This window comes from Oncorhynchus gorbuscha, linkage group LG09 (assembly GCF_021184085.1).
Source record: "Oncorhynchus gorbuscha isolate QuinsamMale2020 ecotype Even-year linkage group LG09, OgorEven_v1.0, whole genome shotgun sequence".
Lineage (NCBI taxonomy): Eukaryota > Metazoa > Chordata > Actinopteri > Salmoniformes > Salmonidae > Oncorhynchus > Oncorhynchus gorbuscha.
Genome location: NC_060181.1, coordinates 67787781 through 67811917, shown reverse-complemented (window position 1 = coordinate 67811917; position 24137 = coordinate 67787781). Strand labels below are relative to the sequence as shown.

Here is a 24137-nt window from a genome sequence, read left to right as displayed (position 1 = left end):
ACATCCAGTGTTCAATAGCCTGTTTGGAGTGTTGGCAGTAAACATCCAGTGTTCAATAGCCTGTTTGGAGTGTTGGCAGTAAACATCCAGTGTTCAATAGCCTATGTTTGGAGTGTTGGCAGTAAACATCCAGTGTTCAATAGCCTGTTTGGAGTGTTGTTTGGAGTGTTGGCAGTAAACATCCAGTGTTCAATAGCCTATGTTTGGAGTGTTGGCAGTAAACATCCAGTGTTCAATAGCCTGTTTGGAGTGTTGGCAGTAAACATCCAGTGTTCAATAGCCTATGTTTGGAGTGTTGGCAGTAAACATCCAGTGTTCAATAGCCTATGTTTGGAGTGTTGGCAGTAAACATCCAGTGTTCAATAGCCTATGTTTGGAGTGTTGGCAGTAAACATCCAGTGTTCAATAGCCTATGTTTGGAGTGTTGGCAGTAAACATCCAGTGTTCAATAGCCTGTTTGGAGTGTTGGCAGTAAACATCCAGTGTTCAATAGCCTGTTTGGAGTGTTGGCAGTAAACATCCAGTGTTCAATAGCCTATGTTTGGAGTGTTGGCAGTAAACATCCAGTGTTCAATAGCCTATGTTTGGAGTGTTGGCAGTAAACATCCAGTGTTCAATAGCCTATGTTTGGAGTGTTGGCAGTAAACATCCAGTGTTCAATAGCCTATGTTTGGAGTGTTGGCAGTAAACATCCAGTGTTCAATAGCCTATGTTTGGAGTGTTGGCAGTAAACATCCAGTGTTGGAGTGTTGGCAGTAAACATCCAGTGTTGGCAATAGCCTGTTTGGAGTGTTTGGCAGTAAACATCCAGTGTTCAATAGCCTGTTTGGAGTGTTGGCAGTAAACATCCAGTGTTCAATAGCCTATGTTTGGAGTGTTGGCAGTAAACATCCAGTGTTCAATAGCCTATGTTTGGAGTGTTGGCAGTAAACATCCAGTGTTCAATAGCCTGTTTGGAGTGTTGGCAGTAAACATCCAGTGTTCAATAGCCTGTTTGGAGTGTTGGCAGTAAACATCCAGTGTTCAAGCCTGTTTAGCAGTAAACATCCAGTGTTTGGAGTGTTGGCAGTAAACATCCAGTGTTCAATAGCCTGTTTGGAGTGTTGGCAGTAAACATCCAGTGTTCAATAGCCTGTTTGGAGTGTTGGCAGTAAACATCCAGTGTTCAATAGCCTGTTTGGAGTGTTGGCAGTAAACATCCAGTGTTCAATAGCCTATGTTTGGAGTGTTGGCAGTAAACATCCAGTGTTCAATAGCCATCCAGTGTTTGGAGTGTTGGCAGTAAACATCCAGTGTTCAATAGCCTATGTTTGGAGTGTTGGCAGTAAACATCCAGTGTTCAATAGCCTGTTTGGAGTGTTGGCAGTAAACATCCAGTGTTCAATAGCCAATATGTTTGGAGTGTTGGCAGTAAACATCCAGTGTTCAATAGCCTATGTTTGGAGTGTTGGCAGTAAACATCCAGTGTTCAATAGCCTGTTTGGAGTGTTGGCAGTAAACATCCAGTGTTCAATAAGTGTTGGCAGTAAACATCCAGTGTTCAATTGGAGTGTTGGCAGTAAACATCCAGTGTTCAATAGCCTATGTTTGGAGTGTTGGCAGTAAACATCCAGTGTTCAATAGCCTATGTTTGGAGTGTTGGCAGTAAACATCCAGTGTTCAATAGCCTGTTTGGAGTAAACATCCAGTGTTCAATGTTGGCAGTAAACATCCAGTGTTCAATAGCCTGTTTGGAGTGTTGGCAGTAAACATCCAGTGTTCAATAGCCTATGTTTGGAGTGTTGGCAGTAAACATCCAGTGTTCAATAGCCTGTTTGGAGTGTTGGCAGTAAACATCCAGTGTTCAATAGCCTGTTTGGAGTGTTGGCAGTAAACATCCAGTGTTCAATAGCCTGTTTGGAGTGTTGGCAGTAAACATCCAGTGTTCAATGTTTAGTGTTGGCAGTAAACATCCAGTGTTTGTTTGGAGTGTTGGCAGTAAACATCCAGTGTTCAATAGCCTGTTTGGAGTGTTGGCAGTAAACATCCAGTGTTCAATAGCCTGTTTGGAGTGTTGGCAGTAAACATCCAGTGTTCAATAGCCTGTTTGGAGTGTTGTTTGCAGTAAACATCCAGTGTTCAATAGCCTGTTTGGAGTGTTGGCAGTAAACATCCAGTGTTCAATAGCCTATGTTTAGTGTTTGTGAGTGTTTGGCAGTAAACATCCAGTGTTCAATAGCCTATGTTTGGAGTGTTGGCAGTAAACATCCAGTGTTCAATAGCCTATGTTTGGAGTGTTGGCAGTAAACATCCAGTGTTCAAGTGTTAGTAAACATCCAGTGTTCAATAGCCTATGTTTGGAGTGTTGGCAGTAAACATCCAGTGTTCAATAGCCTGTTTGGAGTGTTGGCAGTAAACATCCAGTGTTCAATAGCCTGTAAACATCCAGTGTTTAGGTTTGGAGTGTTGGCAGTAAACATCCAGTGTTCAATAGCCTATGTTTGGAGTGTTGGCAGTAAACATCCAGTGTTCAATAGCCTATGTTTGGAGTGTTGGCAGTAAACATCCAGTGTTCAATAGCCTGTTTGGAGTGTTGGCAGTAAACATCCAGTGTTCAATAGCCTGTTTGGAGTGTTGGCAGTAAACATCCAGTGTTCAATAGCCTATGTTTGGAGTGTTGGCAGTAAACATCCAGTGTTCAATAGCCTATGTTTGGAGTGTTGGCAGTGTAAACATCCAGTGTTCAATAGCCAATATGTTTGGAGTGTTGGCAGTAAACATCCAGTGTTCAATAGCCTGTTTGGAGTGTTGGCAGTAAACATCCAGTGTTCAATAGCCTATGTTTGGAGTGTTGGCAGTAAACATCCAGTGTTCAATAGCCTGTTTATGTTTGGAGTGTTGGCAGTAAACATCCAGTGTTCAATAGCCTATGTTTGGAGTGTTGGCAGTAAACATCCAGTGTTCAATAAGTGTTAGTAAACATCCAGTGTTCTATGTTTGGAGTGTTGGCAGTAAACATCCAGTGTTCAATAGCCTGTTTGGAGTGTTGGCAGTAAACATCCAGTGTTCAATAGCCTGTTTGTTTGGAGTTTGTTGGCAGTAAACATCCAGTGTTCAATAGCCTGTTTGGAGTGTTGGCAGTAAACATCCAGTGTTCAATAGCCTGTTTGGAGTGTTGGCAGTAAACATCCAGTGTTCAATAGCCTGTTTGGAGTGTTGGCAGTAAACATCCAGTGTTCAATAGCCTATGTTTGGAGTGTTGGCAGTAAACATCCAGTGTTCAATAGCCTATGTTTGGAGTGTTGGCAGTAAACATCCAGTGTTCAATAGCCTGTTTGGAGTGTTGGCAGTAAACATCCAGTGTTCAATAGCCTGTTTGGAGTGTTGGCAGTAAACATCCAGTGTTCAATAGCCTGTTTGGAGTGTTGGCAGTAAACATCCAGTGTTCAATAGCCTGTTTGGAGTGTTGGCAGTAAACATCCAGTGTTCAATAGCCTGTTTGGAGTGTTGGCAGTAAACATCCAGTGTTCAATAGCCTGTTTGGAGTGTTGGCAGTAAACATCCAGTGTTCAATAGCCTGTTTGGAGTGTTGGCAGTAAACATCCAGTGTTCAATAGCCTGTTTGGAGTGTTGGCAGTAAACATCCAGTGTTCAATAGCCTGTTTGGAGTGTTGGCAGTAAACATCCAGTGTTCAATAGCCTGTTTGGAGTGTTGGCAGTAAACATCCAGTGTTCAATAGCCTATGTTTGGAGTGTTGGCAGTAAACATCCAGTGTTCAATAGCCTGTTTGGAGTGTTGGCAGTAAACATCCAGTGTTCAATAGCAGTGTTCAATATGTTTGGAGTGTTGGCAGTAAACATCCAGTGTTCAATAGCCTGTTTGGAGTGTTGGCAGTAAACATCCAGTGTTCAATAGCCTATGTTTGGAGTGTTGGCAGTAAACATCCAGTGTTCAATAGCCAGTAAACATATGTTTGGAGTGTTGGCAGTAAACATCCAGTGTTCAATAGCCTATGTTTGGAGTGTTGGCAGTAAACATCCAGTGTTCAATAGCCTATGTTTGGAGTGTTGGCAGTAAACATCCAGTGTTCAATAGCCTATGTTTGGAGTGTTGGCAGTAAACATCCAGTGTTCAATAGCCTATGTTTGGAGTGTTGGCAGTAAACATCCAGTGTTCAATAGCCTATGTTTGGAGTGTTGGCAGTAAACATCCAGTGTTCAATAGCCTATGTTTGGAGTGTTGGCAGTAAACATCCAGTGTTCAATAGCCTATGTTTGGAGTGTTGGCAGTAAACATCCAGTGTTCAATAGCCTATGTTTGGAGTGTTGGCAGTAAACATAGTTGTAAATGGCTTCAATGAGCTATAGCCGAACTACATGTCTTTACACATCACACTTAAAATAGAAAATACTAGGCTCACGGAATTTGTATTGTATGTGTGAGACACGTTCTCAATATAGCAAAATATAGAATAGTTCTCTGCATTATATAGGACTGAATAATTGAGGAGAGTGTCTTTGACCACCGGATGAGAGATGGGGATGGATACTTGAACGCGCTAAACGAAGTGTGCAGGTAGGCATATGTGTGTATGTTTCAGGATGTACATTATATTATCAATTCAAGGCACTCTGACAAATAGACCATTTAAACACCTTTTATGGGCTACTTTGCAAGCCAGGATAAATAAGACAAGACTCATTTCTGTTGAACAAGTCTTAGTAGCCTAGGCTTAGGGTAATGGTAACCTTGATATAAAACGGAAAACAAACCATCTGTTTTTTAAAACAACAATATTTCTAAATAGGATGGGGTCAGAAGCATGACAACATAAATCCATTCTCTCGATCCATGGCACTGTGTGCACACGTTGGCCTAAATGTGTGTTCGCATAACTATTAAACGTCTATACAAAATACTATGCTCATGTCAATTGTATCGTTGCCTATGTGCAAGGCAGGTTAACAAAACCTGCAGCTGATATGGCATTATAGGAGGAATGAATAGTTTGGAGGGGCACGTCTTTGGTAATCGGAAGAGGGGCACTCTTTGAAAATGAGGATGGATAGCCTACTTGAACAAGTGAAATTAAGTATGCAGGTATGTGAATTGTGAATCATTAAAAAGCATGAAGGCAAAAAAATATATTTCAAAGCACTCTTAGTAGACCATTTAAAACCCCTTTATCTGTAGGCTACTTAGCTAATGGCCAGGATAAAAATACAGACTTATGTGATACTGCTAAACCAGCCTTGATTAAAGGGAGGGCAGGCTATGCTTGGTTTTTAATCATCAAATTAAAGGAGCTGGGAGGAAACTTCTAGTGTTTTATGTTTCTAAATATGAGATTCGCCAGCACAAAAAGCACATCACTCTTCCATGGGCACTTTGTGTCATGGCTGGATAGTCTGAGCTTCCGCGCTCAAAATCCCTTCCCGATTATCAACTGCATTAACGTTAAGAACTGCTTTTTGTGGGTCTTAAAACTTCTCATTAGCGCTGTTGTGAAATTGTCACTTTGCGCTTGTTTTAAGGACACACCTCAGATATTGTGCAAGCGAGCTGATGTTAGACAGGTAAATTACCGAACTTGGCTTTAGGGCTGGAAAATGTCAGTGCGGCAGTTTTTACATAACAAAATTGCAAACTAACTTGAGTTTGACACAAAATAGGAGCCCATTAGGTGAAATTAAGAGTTTCTACATCAATCACGGAACTGCATTGCCCTCTATTGGATGAAGACAGCAACAACAGGAGAAAATGTGCTGTACAGTTCCAAGAAACATCAACACATCTCCAGGAGATAGTCATCTAGACTTCCATATCAACAAATCCACTCCCATATGTACATCAATTACGATTCACCCTTCTGTCTGACCAGTAAACCTATTACTTTATGCCTTTGTCACATCTTGGTAAAATCTATACTCCTCAATTGCCACAATTGTGGACTAAGCTGAAAATACCCTGAAACCCTTCCTTTGGGGATGTGACTTTCCAGCAGAATTTCTAGGATGTCTTTTATAACATAAGCAATTCCACTGATAAAACTACACTCTACAAACAGAGAGGGGGAACATCCCCAAATACCAGCATTCTCTGTATTTTATATGGAATAGGAGAACAGTGATTAATGACAAAGTAGGAATGTATGCAAGAAACACAGTTGACAACAGGTCATTATAAGTAATCTCTACTCCGCTGCCTGCCCTGCACTGCCAGAAAGTTGGAGGACAGGGGCTAGTGGGAATTACTTTGTGAATCCCTTTCCTTTCATCTCACACACATTCTCTCCCCCTCTTTCATGCAATCTGTCTTACTCCCTTTCTCCTTGCTCCCTTTCTCCTTGCTCCCTTTCTCCTTGCTCCCTTTCTCCTTGCTCCCTTTATCTCTGCTCTTTCTTTATATCTGCTGCTGGGATTCACAAGCGGTGCAAGGGGATGAGGAGAGAGAGACAGAGGGATAGAGACGGAGATATAGGGAGAGAGAGACATAGGGAGAGAGACAGAGGGACAGAGATATAGGGAGAGAGACAGAGGGACAGAGATATAGGGAGAGAGACAGGGACAGAGATATAGGGAGAGAGACAGAGGGACAGATATAGGGAGAGAGACAGAGGGACAGAGATATAGGGAGAGAGACAGAGATATAGGGAGAGAGACAGAGGGATAGAGACGGAGATATAGGGAGAGAGACAGAGGGATAGAGACGGAGATATAGGGAGAGAGAGACATAGGGAGAGAGACAGAGGGATAGAGACGGAGATATAGGGAGAGAGACAGAGGGACAGAGATATAGGGAGAGAGACAGAGATATAGGGAGAGAGACAGAGGGATAGAGACGGAGATATAGGGAGAGAGAGACATAGGGAGAGAGACAGAGGGATAGAGACGGAGATATAGGGAGAGAGACAGAGGGACAGAGATATAGGGAGAGAGACAGAGGGACAGAGATATAGGGAGAGAGACAGAGGGACAGAGATATAGGGAGAGAGACAGAGGGATAGAGACGGAGATATAGGGAGAGAGAGATATAGGGAGAGAGACAGAGGGACAGAGATATAGGGAGAGAGACAGAGGGACAGAGATATAGGGAGAGAGACAGAGGGATAGAGACGGAGATATAGGGAGAGAGAGACATAGGGAGAGAGAAAGAGGGACAGAGATATAGGGAGAGAGACAGAGGGACAGAGATATAGGGAGAGAGACAGAGGGACAGAGATATAGGGAGAGAGACAGAGGGACAGAGATATAGGGAGAGGGACAGAGACAGAGATATAGAGAGAGATAGAGATATAGGGAGAGAGACAGAGGGACAGAGATATAGGGAGAGAGACAGAGGGACAGAGATATAGGGAGAGAGACAGAGGGATAGAGACGGAGATATAGGGAGAGAGAGATATAGGGAGAGAGACAGAGGGACAGAGATATAGGGAGAGAGACAGAGGGACAGAGATATAGGGAGAGAGACAGAGGGACAGAGATATAGGGAGAGAGACAGAGGGATAGAGACGGAGATATAGGGAGAGAGAGACATAGGGAGAGAGACAGGGGGACAGAGATATAGGGAGAGGGACAGAGATCTAGGGAGAGAGACAGAGGGACAGAGATATAGGGAGAGAGACAGAGGGACAGAGATATAGGGAGAGAGACAGAGGGACAGAGATATAGGGAGAGAGACAGAGGGACAGAGATATAGGGAGAGATAGAGATATAGGGAGAGAGACAAGACAAATATTACTTAGTTCATGTTCAGACCATCAACTAACTGTAAGAGTACAGGACTACAGACAGACAGACAGACAGACAACTACGTAGTATGTATTAATCTGCCAAAGAGAGACTGTCTCTCACAATACAGCTGTCCTGTTGCAGCTAGCCAATAATTAAATCAGACAGGACTTACTTACGCCCACACACACTGAGCTCATTCATTGATTTCAAACACTGATTTCAGATCCAGCAGGGAAGAGATAATAAGATAACCAGAAATAATTATCTGACTAATCTGCACACCAAAAACTCTGGGGTGAAGACAATAGTAGGCAGGTGTGCTACGACTGGAACCAGACTCAGACCATTATTGTATTGACATAGTGCCCTTGAGTTAATGTTAAGAGAGGAGAGAAAAGAAGACGAGGTGAGAGGGGAAGGGATGGAATGAGAGAGGAGGAGAGGTAAACAACAGACAGTGAGTCACCATAGCAGCATTGTTTTAGCACAGTGGGAGGCCTTGGGGAAGAGAAAGAGGACTCAATAGTCATCACACACTATAGGTTTTTTTCTGTTTGTGTGTTTGTACCTCTGTGCATGTGTATGCATTTGTGTACGTGTGTATGTGTGTGTGCTTTGGTGTATGTCTTTGTTGTGTAAGAGAGATGATTCCCCCTGGGATTCTGGGTAATGTTATTCTGCTGCAGATGGGACCTCACTGACTAAATGTTATGGTATTTGTTCATCCTTGTTGCCCACGTATTGTATTGTGACAGAGTGAGTAGTCCTCCAGAGACACTTTCTGGAGAGGTGAACTGTAGTGTGAAGGGCCACTGCTTGCTGCCAGCATGCCTCCCCCTCTACCCTTGAGACTATACAGAAGCTTTCTGGGAATTCATTACTGAATGCAAATGATTTCCATCGTCGTCTCAGAAGAGAGGAGAGACATGGATATAATGAATAGATGTGTAACTGTCAATACTGACAGTTTTGGAAAAAAGTGTATTGGGATAAAAGCATCTGTTCAATGACTATTATAATATTATTTTATGTACTGTGGTAGTTGTGCTCTGAGGTCTGACGGTACGTTCACCATTCTGTTCAATGTCAGACCTCAGCTCACTGACGTCTACACAGACAGGAAACACACAGATAAAAGGTGTATCCGCCTCAGGTGAGTTTCCCCTTATTGGTGACTGATTAAATCACTGACTGTGGCCATCCTGCTACCGCTTCACTGACTCTGCTCCTCTCTCTCTCTCTCTGGGGTTTCTTGGGCACCGGGTCAGGGGAAGTGAAGCAGGGGTGGGGGCACTGTGACCCTAGAGCTAAATGCCAGACTAAAGACAGAGAGAGCCTAGGGAGACAATGAAAGATATACCGTATGCAATGACATAACCGCCTCATGTCCTTGGCTTTCTATAGTCCCTGGTTAATACACAAACACACAACAACCACAACCTGGCCTTGCTGTGAAGGCCAGATCCGAGAAGAGTAAAGATAAAGTCTGAATGGCGATGAGGACAGAATGGTATCTCACCATCCTCTTCATCTCCTTGGAGATCTGGTTTCCTCCATGGTTGTAGAAAGGTCGGTCGGTCCAGTGGCCCGTGTTGTGGGAGACAGAGTTGGCGCGCTGACGGTTCATTTTCGCTATCATCGCCTTCTCTTCTTTCTGCAAGGTAAGGGAGACAGATATACAAGGGGTGGTAATGGAAAAAGTCACTCGGGGGACCAGGAAACCACCAATGTAAAATCCTTGAATTAAAGACCATGCTAAAATGATTTCACTCCCGGGTTGCCCGCCATTTCCACCCCTGACAGCTATACTTCTAGGGGAATTCCATGCAACAATCACTTACTCTACTGTAGATCAGTTACATGTTTTCAACGGTTCCTACTACAATGAAATATGCTTATAGGTAGTGATAGCTGACCTGGGATGAGTGTAGTGGTTCAAACTGAACGGAAAAGGTAGCAAACTCTAAGGCTATGCCTCAAATGGCACTGTAGTGCACTCTATAGAGAATGGGGTGTCATTTGGGATGCAACCTAAAATGTATCACTACTTGTAAACAGTTTATTAGGGCAGGTTTGTAATGTAACTATTGTAACAGGGATCGTGAGAACCAACCCATTCCCAATCAACCCATAAGTTAGAATGTAGTATATAATAATATGATACATTATGTGAAAGTACACATGATATGATACATTATGTGAAAGTACACATGATATGATACATTATGTGAAAGTACACATGATATGATACATTATGTGAAAGTACACATGATATGATACATTAGCTGGATTAGAGTCAAGGCTTCTGATATCGCCACAGGACTGATATGACACACACACTACTGATATAATATATTCTCAGCTGATTAAATGGGCATTGTACTGTACGTAAACAAACATTGTCTCAAGGTGAGAGAACGGGTGACATCACTCTTTAGAGACGCATGATTTCCAAAAGTAAGCCAACCAGCTGCTTATAAAAAAACAAGACATGATAATCAGCCAGTGAATAAAAAAGAGTTTATGAAAATGTATCAGAATTTTGACTGAGCAGGGCTGAGTTTGTTTTCCTATTACAGTCAACTGGGGGCCCAGAGTTTTTTCTAGTCAAGTATCTACAATGGAAATCTTACTCATGTCTGTGTAATTTACAATGAAAATCTTACACATGTCCATGTAAAGCCGTATTTGCACGGGACTAATATTACTAGTATTATTTCATTCATTATCTCCAGCACCATACCAGTGTCTACATAGGAAAATAGCGATGAAAGATGTGGTTAAAAACTGTGAGGTGTCCATTTAAAGGGTGAGGTCACGGGATCAGGTAAAACTCTGGGCCATAGTCATGATAACCTAATCTAACAGTAAAGGGATGACCAGGCTGGACTGTACCCTTTTCTGGCTGCAGCCCACGATGAGGTAGGTTTCGATGTTGTGCCTCTTCAGATAGACGTTCCTCTCTCCTCCTGATCCTGGCTCCACGTCATAGTCTCCGTTCAGGTAGTTCAGAGTGGCCTTGGTGATGTGGATCCGCCTGGCACAAAAACACAGCAATGACTTACTGGACACAATGGTCATTATTATTCATTCATTCATCTCAGGATTATGCAGTTGAAGTCGGAGGTTTACATACACTTAGGTTGGAGTCATTAAAACTCATTTTTCAACCACTCCACAAATTTCTTGTTAACAAACTATAGTTTTGGCAAATCAGATATGACATCTACTTTGTGCATGACACAAGTAATTTTTTCAACAATTGTTTACAGACCGATTATTTCACTTATAATTCACTGTATCACAATTCCAGTGGGTCAGACGTTTACATACACAAGTTGACTGTGCCTTTAAACGGCTTGGATAATTCCAGAAAATGATGTCATGGCTTTAGAAGCTTCTTTCTGATAGGCTAACTCACATAATTTGAGTCAATTGGAGGTGTACCTGTGGATTTATTTCAAGGCCTACCTTCAAACTCAGTGCCTCTTTGCTTGACATCATGGGAAAATCAAAAGAAATCAGCCAAGACCTCAGAAAAAAATGTGTAGGCCTCCACATGTCTGGTTCATCCTTGGGAGTAATTCCAAACACCTAAAGGTACCATGTTCATCTATACAAGCAATAGTGCACAAGTATAAACACCATGGGACCACGCAGCCGTCATACCGCTCAGGAAGGAGACAAGTTCTGTCTTCTAGAGATGAACGTACTTTCGTGCGAAAAGTGCAAATCAATCCCAGAACATCAGCAAAGGACCTTGTGAAGATGCTGGAGGAAAAAGGTACAAAAGTATCTATATCCACAGTAAAAAGAGTCCTATATCGACGTAACCTAAAAGGCCGCTCAGCAAAGAAGAAGCCACTGCACCAAAACCTCCATAAAAAAGACAGACTACGGTTTGCAATTGCACATGGGGACAAAGATTATACTTTTTGGAGAAATGTCCTCTGGTCTGATGAAACAAAAATAGAACTGTTTGGCCATAACGACCATCGTTACGTTTGGAAGAAAAAGGGGGATGCTTGCAAGCCGAAGAAGACCATCCCAACCGTGAAGCACAGGGGTGGCAGCGTCATGTTGTGGGCGTGATTTGCTGCAGGAGGGACTGGTGCACTTCACAAAATTGATGGCATCATGAGGAAAGAAAATTATGTGGATATATTGAAGCAACATCTCAAGACATCAGTCAGGAAGTTAAAGTTTGGTCGCAAAAGGGTGTTCCAAATGGACATTGAGCCCAACCAAAGTTGTAACAAAATGGCTTAAGGACATCAAAGTCAAGGTATTGGAGTGGTCATCACAAAGCACTGACCTCAATCCTATAGACAATTTTTGGGCAGAACTGAAAAGCGTGTGTGAGGATGGAGGCCCACAAACCTGACTCAGTTACACCAACTCTGTCAGGAGGAATGGGCCAAAATTCACCCAACTTATTGTGGGAAGCTTGTGGAAGGCTAACTGAAATGTTTGACCAAAGTTAAACAATTTAAAGGCAATGCTACCAAATACTAATTGAGTGTATGTAAACTTCTGACCCACTGGGAATGTGATGAAAGAAATAAAAGCTTAAATAAATCATTCTCTCTACTATTGTTCTGACATTTCACATTCTTAAAATAAAGTGGTGATCCTAACTGACCTAAGACAGGGAATTTTTACGAGGATTAAATGTCAGGAATTGTGAAAAACTGAGTTTAAATGTATTTGGCTAAGGTGTATGTAAACTTCCAACTTCAACTGTAAAATAGAAAAGGATTGTGCAAAATTGACATAATAATGTAGTTAAATATTTGTTTGCCAGTGATATAGTGATTGTATACCATGGTGTTGAATACTCCTTTCTAATTGTCTTGACGGGCATTCCAGAGCATGCATTATTTCCCTGTAAGGCACAGTATATTTGCACGGTAGAATTCAATGGCTATAGTTCATTTTTACATGTTTTGTTTGAGCTGCTTTTTTAAGCAAAAGCTGAATTGAAAACGGTATCGGTATTGTTGAATTAGATTTTCAGAATGTGGTTAGCTGAACTAGCAAGTCTGTTTGTTTGGTTACGACGGCAACTACTGTTATCTAGTAAACTTGCTAGCTACTTCAGTGAATGTTGAACACATTTCTACCATTTCTACCAGAGACCCTGGGTTCGCGCCCAGGCTCTGTCGCAACCGGCCGCGACCGGGAGGTCCGTGGGGCGACGCACAATTGGCCTAGCGTCGCCCGGGTTAGGGAGGGCTTGGCCGGTAGGGATATCCTTGTCTCATCGCGCACCAGCGACTCCTGTGGCGGGCCGGGCGCAGTGCACGCTAACCAAGGTTGCCAGGTGCACGGTGTTTCCTCCGACACATTGGTGCGGCTGGCTTCCGGGTTGGATGCGCGCTGTGTTAAGAAGCAGTGCGGCTTGGTTGGGTTGTGTATCGGAGGACGCATGACTTTCAACCTTCGTCTCTCCCGGGCCCGTACGGGAGTTGTAGCGAGGAGACAAGAGAGTAGCTACTAAAACAATTGGATACCACGAAAAAGGGGTCAAATAAAAAAAAAAAATAATAGCCATGGTAAAAAAAGGATAATTAACTCGTGGCTCTACGCTCTCTGGGACTGCTAGCATGTCATGGAACACACCTTCCACGCCGTTCATTATTTTCCATAGAACGCATAGCCCCTTGTTGATTATCCCTTACATATCCCAAATACATAGTAGCATGCCACTTAGAATGTATGCCCAATACAAAAGTTCTGTGTGTTATTCTATGTAGTATTATAGTGTATTTTGATACAGAGCATAGGAGAAAAGATGTAGTGTCATTGGGTGAGTGACTCTGTACTGGTTTGTCATGATTGGCCAAACGTACCCTGCCGCGCCCCCAGCCTCCATGTGATTAGCTAACGTGACATCGTTGGACCACACGTCAAACTGCCACTTCCTGAGTCCCAGTACCCCACAGTGGACCCTGCCGCTATGGATGCCCACACGCATGTTCACATTGACACCTGTGACCTCTCTCACGAGCCTAGAACACACACACACAGACACAGATAGAAACAGTTAGAGACCACTGAGCACTGATTTTGGAGGGAGAAAAGAGGAAATCTGTTCCCAAGTATTCTATCCAGATGGAGTGGTCGCCAGTAGTCATGCATGTGAAAGCAGCTCAACAGAGGCTGAGAAAATAGGATTCTGTGTGTTGTTCACCAATCACACGAGAAAACATAGCCTGTGTTGTAATACATCAGCACGTATGTCCAGCTAACTTTCCCACTTTAGCTAGCTAGCTGGCTAACACTATCAGTTTACAGAGTCATTTTAACAATAAAAGTAACTGCTTTCGAATCGGTTTTGAAATAATAATATCTGTTGCATGTGAATGTTTGTTTGTTTTACTCCATGTATACCTCTGTGTTGTTATATGTGTCGAACTGCTTTGCTTTATCTTGGCCAGGTCGCAGTTGTAAATGAGAACTTGTTCTCAACTGGCCTACCTGGTTAAATAAAGGTGAAAATAAATAAATAAATACATTTTGTTGCTATGGTCACTGGCGGCTGTGAAATCGGCGATATTTGCGTATGTGAATCGCTATAGGGCAACAAACACTACAGGTCAAAAGTTGTTTTTTCTTGTCCCATACACACCTGGTTTTCATTACCTAATCAATTTACATGTATTTAGCCCTCTGTTTCCCATCACAAATAGACGTATGAAAAATGGAGCGGCAATGGCTAGAAAGCCGGTGACGTCGATCGCCGAACACCGCCCGAACAAGGAGAGGAGCCCACTTCGGTGAAAGTCGTGACAAATATAAAATATATTTGGATTTGTTTAACACTTTTTTGTTAACTACATGATTCCATATGTATTATTTCATAGTTTCAATGTCTTCACTATTATTCTACAATTTTGAAAATAGTACAAATAAAGATAAACCCTTGAATGAGTAGGTGTTCTCATTCAAGGGTAGTGTATAGTGTATATCCTGTTGTTTTTGTCAAAATTGCTCAAGCTCAGTATATTTGGTTACAATGCAGTAATCACCTCGTTATAATGTCACAGCAGTCTCCTAATACGGTGCCTCGCTGACTCCCTGTGAATGTAGAGGGCAGGGACACTGAACCAGAACATTTTCTCACCTTCGCCTTCTAAACCATTCATCAGTGGCAATATTCTAGATTGTATAACATTGTTCCATGTTATTGCGTCATTGAAGTTGGGGCACTGCTTAGAAAAAGGAGAAAGCTAAGTGAAGCAAAAATGCAATAACCACAGCCGCTCTGGTCGAAGGGACGAAAACACAGTCAATTACACGCACGTGCGTACACACACACACACACACACACACACACACACACACACACACACACACACACACACACACACACACACACACACACACACACACACACACACACACACACACACACACACACACACACACACACACACACACACACACACTGACACACACACAAACACACTACTGCTGACAGGAGTGCTGAGGGGCAGACAGTGTGTGCGGAGACAGTCAGATCTGTGAGCGGAGACAGTCAGGTCTGTGAGCGGAGACAGCCAGGTCTGTGAGCGGAGACAGCCAGGTCTGTGAGCGGAGACAGTCAGGTCTGTGAGCGGAGACAGTCAGGTCTGTGATCGGAGACAGCCAGGTCTGTGAGCGGAGACAGCCAGGTCTGTGAGCGGAGACAGTCAGGTCTGTGAGCGGAGACAGTCAGGTCTGTGAGCAGAGACAGTCAGGTCTGTGAGCAGAGACAGTCAGGTCTGTGAGCAGAGACAGCCAGGTCTGTGAGCGGAGACAGCCAGGTCTGTGAGCGGAGACAGTCAGGTCTGTGAGCGGAGACAGACATCTGTCTCGTCATTCAGAAACAGCCAATCAATAAATCAGCCAGCCCTTATCTCTCTCAGCAAACACCAATCAGACGCCACAAAAAAATAGAACTGAACAGTAACGCAATCAGCATTAGCCTGTTTCAAGCACACCAAGCACCTGTCCTGGACTCATTGACTTAACTTCTGCAGACACAAATTAGGCTAAGTGCCTCTTCATGCGTATAGAGTGAACCTGATTTGAACCTTTCTGGTTTCTCTGGGCCTGGAAGTGTAGGAATACTATGGCACTAATGCACACCTGCCTCCTACCACCTGTCTGAAACAAGGCTTGTGCATCGTGTGGTTCTCCAGGAACAGGATTGAAGAACAATTGAAGAGTTTATATCCAAAACGCGATATTGACCTATATTTCACATTTGAAATGATTGCTTATGGGCACCTTCACGTGTGTGTAAAATATGACTGTTCTCAGATGATTTATTCATAGATTTTAGATGTGTATGAATATGTGTTTTTTGCAAAACTCTATATACTGTATGTCAGACCCTCTGACTTTTTCCACATTTTGTTACGTTACACCCTTATTCTAAAATTACATTTAAAAATCCTCAGCAATCTACTAACAAGACCATTATGTCAAAGCGAAAACGGGTTTTTAGAAATAATTGCAAATGAATGAAAGATTTAAAACTGAAAACCTTATTTACATAAGTACTCAGACCCTTTGCTATGAGACTCGAAATTAAGCTCAGATGCATCCTGTTTTACATTGATCATCTTTGAGATGTTTCTACAATTTGATTCTAGTCCACCTGTGATAAATTCAATTACAGTGCCTTGCGAAAGTATTCGGCCCCCTTGAACTTTGCGACCTTTTGCCTCATTTCAGGCTTCAAACATAAAGATATAAAACTATATTATTTTGTGAAGAATAAACAACAAGTGGGACACAATCATGAAGTGGAATGACATTTATTGGATATTTCTAACTTTTTTAACAAGTCAGGTTTTTTAACAAATCAAAAACTGAAAAATTGGGCGTGCAAAATTATTAAGCTCCTTTACTTTCAGTGCAGCAAACTCTCTCCAGAAGTTCAGTGAGGATCTCTGAATGATCCAATGTTGACCTAAATGACTAATGATGATAAATACAATCCACCTGTGTGTAATCAAGTCAGCATCCCCATCCCTTGGTGCCAGGTTTCCCCAAGACGTGACGCTTGGCATTCAGGCCAAAGACTTCAATCTTGGTTTCATCAGACCAGAGAATCTTGTTTCTCATGGTCTGAGAGTCTTTAGGTGCCTTTTGGCAAACTCAAAGCGGGCTGTCTTGTGCCTTTTACTGAGGAGTGGCTGCAGTTTGGCCACTCTACCACAAAGGCCTAATTGGTGGAGTGCTGCAGAGATGGTTGTCCTTCTGGAAGGTTATCCAATCTCCATAGAGGAACTCTAGAGCTCTGTCAGAGTGACCATCAGGTTCTTGGTCACCTCCCTGACAAAGGCCCTTCTCCCCCGATTGCTCAGTTTGACCGGCGGCCAGCTTTAGAAAGAGTCTTGGTGGTTCCAAACTTCTTCCATTTAAGAATGATGGAGGCCACTGTGTTCTTGGGGACCTTCAATGCTGCAAAAAATGTTTGGTACCCTTCCCCTGATCTGTGCCTCGACACAATCCTGTCTCTGAGCTCTACAGACAATTCCTTTGACCTCATGGCTTGGTTTTCGCTCTGACATGCACTGTCAACTCTGGGACCTTATATAGACAGGCATGTGCCTTTCCAAATCATGTCCAATGAATAGAATTTATCACAGGTGGACTCCAATCAAGTTGTAGAAACATCTCTAGGATGATCAATGGAAACAGGATGCACCTGAGCTCAATATCGAGTCTCATAGCAAAGGGTCTGAATACTTAGGTAAATAAGGTATTTCTGTTTTTCATTTGAATACATTTGTAAAAATGTCATTATGGGGTATTGTGTGTAGATTGCTGAGGATGTGTATTTATTTAATCCATTTTAGAATAAAGCTGTAACGTAACAAAATGTGGGAAAAGTCAAGGGGTCTGAGTACTTTCCGAAGGCATTATACATGTATTTGGCTGTGCCATACTCACGAGATGGCCTCGATCATGTCCACACCCATCTCCACACAGCAGGATGCGTGGTCGGCCCGGGCCTCTGGCAGCCCAGACACACAGTAGTAGCAGTCTCCAAGAATCTTAATACGCAGGCAGTGGTTCTCCTGTTGACACATACACATACATGCATGCACACAAACACGCACACAAACACACACCCACACATGTATGCTCACACACACAGACACACAGACACATAATGTGTTAGTGTGTTACTAGCATTTCCTTTGAGGAGGGTTTTACATACGATGATCACAAAAAGTGTGTTTGTTGCATGCTTGTTGAAATGCATTTGGTATTGTAAGTCTCTCTGGATAATAGCCTCATGACTAAAAACTCAGTGGAAAATAACTCCTTTCCAAATTAAAACCTGACCACTATATCTAGGCAACCGAATGCTGGCTTCACATTTTGCCAACACTTGGGATAAAACTACTTCAGAAAGTTCACACCCCTTGATTTTTTCCACATTTTGTTACAGCCTGAATTTCAAATGGATTAAACTGAGATTTTTGTGTCACTGGCCTACACACAATACCCCAAATCTACACTGGAGTTGCTTACCAAGAAGGCAGTAAATGTTCCTGAGTGGCTGAGTTACGGTTTTGACTTAAATTTACTTGAAAATCCATTGTTGTCAAGCAATGATCAACAACCAATTTGACAGACCTTGAAGAATAATGTTGCACAATCCGGGTGTGGAAAGCTCTTAGAGACTTACCGAGAAAGACTTACAGCTATTATCACTGCCAAATGATTGACTAAGGGGTGTGAATCCTTATGTAAATCAGATATTTCTGTATTTCATTTTCAATAAATGTGCAAAAATGCCTTTAAACGTGTTCTCATTTTGTCATTATGGGATCTTGTGTGTAGATGGGTGAGAGAAAATTATAACAATTCAGGCTGTAACACAACAAAAATGTGGAATAAGTTAAGGGGTGTGAATACTTTCTGAAGGCACTAGATCTGTGGTGTATGGGGTATGTTTTACATACAATGTATAATTATCCCTATATAATGTACTGTCGCTTATAAATACCAAATCTAAATAGAATATGAAATTAATCACTTTTCTTCCTTTTCTGGGAATTCTGCACTGCAAAACGCCCTCATGACATGGATTTTAAAGAGAATGGCTCTTTTTCTTTTACCTATTTTAATACAATTTCACTGCAGTATAAAATACTGTTAATAGGCTATTGTGTGTGTGCTTGATGGTTTGTTATTTAGAACCACAGAGTGGTCACATGGAAAGCTTGAGTAATCATTCTACATGTGTCTTCTAGAACACATAGTTAAGTAGCATGCCCTGGATATGACCTTAATGGTTGCTTGGCAGAGTGATTCTGGCCTTGTGCTGTACTGTAAATATCTAGCATAATGGTTTATGTGAGAGAGTGTGTGTGTGACTCCCTTGGGCAGGGCACAGGACTGCAGCAGGCTCATGTCTCATGATAGCCACCTGAATGCCTTCTGTCTCCACAGCACATGGCTCTGTTTAGACCAAGATCCATACAATCACTCCTAGTGTTGTGCAAATTAAAGAGTACGTGTGTGTGTGTGTGTGTGTGTGTGTGTGTGTGTGTGTGTGTGTGTGTGTGTGTGTGTGTGTGTGTGTGTGTGTGTGTGTGTGTGTGTGTGTGTGTGTGTGTGTGTGTGTGTGTGTGTGTGTGTGTGTGTGTTCATGACCTCCTTGGAACGTCTGACAGGATCTAAATCTATTTAAGTGCATTTAAGAAAATCCTTCTGACTGCATCATTAATACGTCTATGTGATTAATCTGACATATGACACTGAATGTGTGTATGTGTACTGGAATCAGCTAAGACGTGGCTAGTGAGATGGGCAGTTCTCAGTGTCTTCGCACATGCACATACGTGTGTGTGTGAGTTTGTTCATATGTGCGTGTGTGTGCACAGCTATGTGTGTATGCAGATTGTATTATGTGTACGTGCCTGTGCATGCAAGTATGTATGTTCATGCATATGGGCCTGTGTGTGCTCTGCTCTCTGTGCCAGTACCAGGGAGGTCACAGTGGTCCATGCTGGGTCTGGATGAGAATGGGTCTATGTCTGGGAGGTGTGCTGTGACTCAGTGCCCCTGCAGTGGACTAATGAGGTGATAGTTGAGGCCTGGCTGGCAGACCAGCGGGGGTACACAACCACACAGTGAATTGTGTCAGGGAATTCAAAGTTGTAAAAATCCACATCGTTATCTGTAAACTCAACTATATCTGGCTGGCATTTCAAATAGCAGAAGAAAGGACTCCAAAGTGGGAGGAAGGAGTACTGTACAATCCTAGTGTTGCAGGGTTCACCTGTGTGAGTGTGAGTGTGTGTGTGAGTGTGAGTGTGAGTGTGAGTGTGTGTGTGTGTGCGACTGTGTGTGCGTGTGTCTGTGTCTGTGTGCATGCGCGTGCATGTGTGTGTGTGGTTGCCTGTGTTCTCACCGCGGCCAGCTTGTCGAAGCGGGCGAAAAGTTCATTGAGTGTCATCACCAGCTCCTGGGCAGTACACTGGGACGCCAGACTGGTAAACCCCTCGATGTCCGCAAACAGGATGCTGCAAGGCACACACAAACACACACACAGAGAAAGAGAGAGATATATATAGAGAGAGAGGTAGAGAGAGAAAAAGGGTTAGCTCCAATTACTTCAATAGAAAACATTCCAGGTCACTTTCTGATTCTTCCTTAAAACTCGTCTCAGATCAATATTAAGTACCTCTTAACATACTGTATCTTGGCTGAGACATTGAACTCAGCACAGTGCTCAGTACCTTCCAGCCAACCAGCCATTGAATAAGGGAGCAGATAGAGCTGTTGAATGAAAAGCTAAATTAATTCCTATCCCTTTTTCCCACCCTGAAGTAATACAACTGTGTATAAAGTAGAGAAATTATAGGATAGTCTGAAAGTCATGATTGCTTCCTCCTCCAATACCCACGCCGCACCACTCTTACTGAATGGCATCGGCCGTTACCACGGGTACAGAGGTGGCTCTGACTCAAGGCTGATTGCCACTGGTCTATTCAATTCAATGGTACCATTTCTGAGAAACATGAGGAAAATTATGCTTTTAATCAGCATTTTACCTTGGAAGGCTTTTTATTTGAAAGAAATTATGTTGTTTTTTTACCCTGGTCAGTGAGTCGATTGCTCTTCACTCTCCAAGACTCTACTTGGCATGATGGAAGATCCATAAACTTCTAGTGAATCTTTGTTCCCATTTCAACAACTTTCTACCTGTGATGTGCTAGATGCCTTGCTTAAGATGGCTGTCAAAAAAACTCAGATTTACTTGATCCTTTTTTTTGCTGCCCTGATTGCGGAATCATTGACATATTTTTTACCTTACGGTTATCTTGCTGCAATCCCCAGGGTTTGGAAGGCGGCCCATGTGCTCCCTCTCCACAAAGTTGGTGTTAACCCCTCCGACCGAAATAATTATCGCCCTGTCTCTAAACTGTCTTGCCTATCAAAACATTTTTGAATCTTTGATAAACTCGGGTTAGGTCTTTCCTAGCTACAAAATGTATTCTAAGTGTTCATGAATATGGTTTCAGGCCAGGTCATTGCAGCTTTATAGGCTTTGTTAAATAGCAGAAAACTAATAATTCAGTCAACATTCATACCGATAATAGATTATGGTGATATCGTCGATAATACAGTATATGAATGCAGCTGCCAGTGTATTGAAGTCCTTGGATGCAGTTCATCGTAGTGCACTAAGCTTTATTACAGGCGACAGGCTCAGTACACATCACTGAATTCTGTATCAGAAATTAGGCTGGTCCTCTTTGAAGTCTCATAGATCGATGCATTGCATTCTTTTTGTTTATAAAGCCCTCTTGAACAAACTTCCCCTGTACCTTACTTCATTGACGTACGAGCCACCAGACCCGATCTCAGGGATTTCTAACGCTGGAGATCCCTTACATCTCCACTGAGTTAGGTCATCGTCAAATCAAACCAAGCTTTATTTATACAGCACATTTCAGACACGGAATGGAACACAATGTGCTTCACTCGAAGAAAAAAACTAAGAAAAACAATGAAAATAAAAACGGAAATATTTACTACATAAAAAACATAAGAGGATAAAAAACGAAATAATAACAATAAAAACGGAATGTCTAAAACGCTACCTAAGGAAAAGCAAAGCTTTGGGATAGTTAAAAGGCCAGTGCCAGAGGACCTGAGGGACCTACTGGGTAAAAGCATGTCTGATGTATTGGGGTGCCAAAAACCAATAGAAGTATCTTAAAATGTAGTCTAAAACTCACAGGCAGTCGGTGCAGAGCCCTTAAAACCTGTGTAATGTGTGCTCTCCATCTAGTCTTGGTCAGTACTCGTGCTGCAGCATTCTATATGTTTTTCAGTTGACCAATGGCTTTCTTGAGTAGACCAGACAGAAGAGCATTACAGTAGGGAAGCCTTCTTGTAATCAAAGCATGGATGAGTCTCTCTGTATCAGCCTGAGAGAGAAATGTCCTCACCTTGACAATGTTCCTCAGGTGGTAAAAAGCTTTTTTGGTGACATTCCTTACGTGTGATATGAAATTGAGTTCAGAATCTAAAATAACACCTATGTTTTTACCTGGTGTTTTATCTGTGCGGCCAGATTCTCCCTCTGTGCTTTGGCTCCAACAATAAGTACCTCGATCTTGTCTTGATTTAGCTGTAGGAAGTTGTGTGCCATCCAAGTATTTAAATCACTAACACAGTCTAATAATCCTCTAGTGACACAGAAGTGTAAAGTTGTGTAACGTCTGCGTAGCAGTGAAAATCAATTCTGTGCTTACTGATAACTCTGCCAAGGGGTAACATACTGTATATATACACAAGTATGTGGAAACCCCTTAAAATGAGTGAATTCAGCTATTTCAGCCACACCTGATGCTGACAGCTTTATACAATTGAGCACACAGCCATTCAATCTCCATAGACAAACATTGGCAGTAGAATGGCCTTACTGAAGAACTCCGTGAATTTCAACGTGCCACCGTCATAGGATGTCACCTTTCCAACAAGTCAGTTCATCAAATTTCTGCCCTGCTATCACTGTCCTGGGCAACTGTAAGTGCTGTTATTGTGAAGTGGAAACGTCTAGGAGCAACAACGGCTCAGCTGCAAAGTGGTAGGCCACACAAGCTCACAGAACGGGACGGCCAAGTGCTGAAGCGCTTAAAAATCATCTGACCTCGGTTGCAACACTCACTACTGAGTTCCAAACTGCCTCTGGAAGCAACGTCAGCACAAGAACTCTCCAGGAGCTTCATGAAATGTGTTTCCATGGCTGAGCAACCTCACACAAGCTTAAGATCACCATGCGCAATGCCAAGAGTCGGCTGGAGTGGTGTAAAGCTCACCACCATTGGACTCTGGAGTGATGAATCACGCTTCACCATCTGGTAGTCTGATGGACAAATCTGGGTTTAGCAGTTGCCAGGAGAACACTACCTGACCGAACGCATAGTGCCAACTGTAAAGTTTGGTGGAGGGGGAATAATGGTCTGGGGCTAAACGCTACAGCATACAATGACATTCTAGACAATTCTGTGCTTCCAACTTGGAGTACACCCTTTCCTCCCCCGCCCTTTACGCCCTTTCATCATGATCAAAAGTGTTGAATGCAAATCCAAGAGGGCAGAGAGCTGTTTGGCATTTATGTTGGCTCTAAGATCATTTCCTACTTTAACTAAGTAGTAAATGTGCTGTTGTGGGCCTGAAAACCAGATTAGATTTTTTTTTAAATACAGTTAAAAAATGATTTAGCTGTTTGAAAACCAATTTCTCCAGAAGTTTGCTTAAGAATGGAAGGTTAGAGCTTGACTGAACATTTCTTCAGAAGGGGTTTCACCATAGCAGATTTTAGTGCAGTGGTGGAAAGTGCAATGCAGTGCAGTGGGGAAAGTGCCTGAGCGAAAGTGCCAAGTCACAGTCACCAAAGTCATAGACTGTTCGCTCTGCAACCGCACAGCAAGCGGTACCGGAGCACCAAGTCTAGAACCAAAAGGTTCCTTAACAGCTTCTACCCCCAAGCCATAAGACTGCTGAACAATTAAGTCTAGTTATTGTTATGTCATTTTCATGTTACTTTTTTGATTTGATTCGATTTTTTTGACTTTAGTAAATATTTTCTTAACTCTATTCTTGAACTGCATTGTTGGTTAAGGGCTTGTAGTAAGTAAGCATTTCACCTGTTGTATTCGGCGCATGTGACAAATAACATTTGATTTGATTAACAATAGCTTGCACTTCTTCAGATATGCAATTAAAAACTGTTTTGAAGAATGTGGTGGGGATAGCATTGAGAAGGCAGGTAAGAAGGCTTAAGTTATGATATCACTTTCCTGAGCATGTCTGTGTCAACCAAAAATACATCCGTAATGCCTTTGTGAAGTAGGCTAGGAAACATATCATTAAACTCCTCATCAGGTCTTGCTAGA

General features: G+C 42.5%; 1 protein-coding gene across 3 annotated transcripts in view; it reads right to left on the bottom strand.

Moving 5' to 3' along the window:
- adcy5 (adenylate cyclase 5) overlaps nucleotides 1-24137 on the bottom strand; it is a 156003-nt gene that overhangs the window by 23011 nt on the left and 108855 nt on the right. For 2 of the 3 annotated variants that reach the window (XM_046363223.1, XM_046363225.1), the window contains exons 4-8: nucleotides 20138-20249; nucleotides 17662-17789; nucleotides 13566-13724; nucleotides 10609-10750; nucleotides 9233-9367 (exon numbers count right to left, since the gene is read on the bottom strand). In XM_046363223.1, the coding sequence (XP_046219179.1) occupies nucleotides 9233-9367; nucleotides 10609-10750; nucleotides 13566-13724; nucleotides 17662-17789; nucleotides 20138-20249 (676 nt within the window). The remainder of the gene's footprint in view (nucleotides 1-9232; nucleotides 9368-10608; nucleotides 10751-13565; nucleotides 13725-17661; nucleotides 17790-20137; nucleotides 20250-24137) is intronic. The other variant, XM_046363226.1, reaches the window with a different exon arrangement.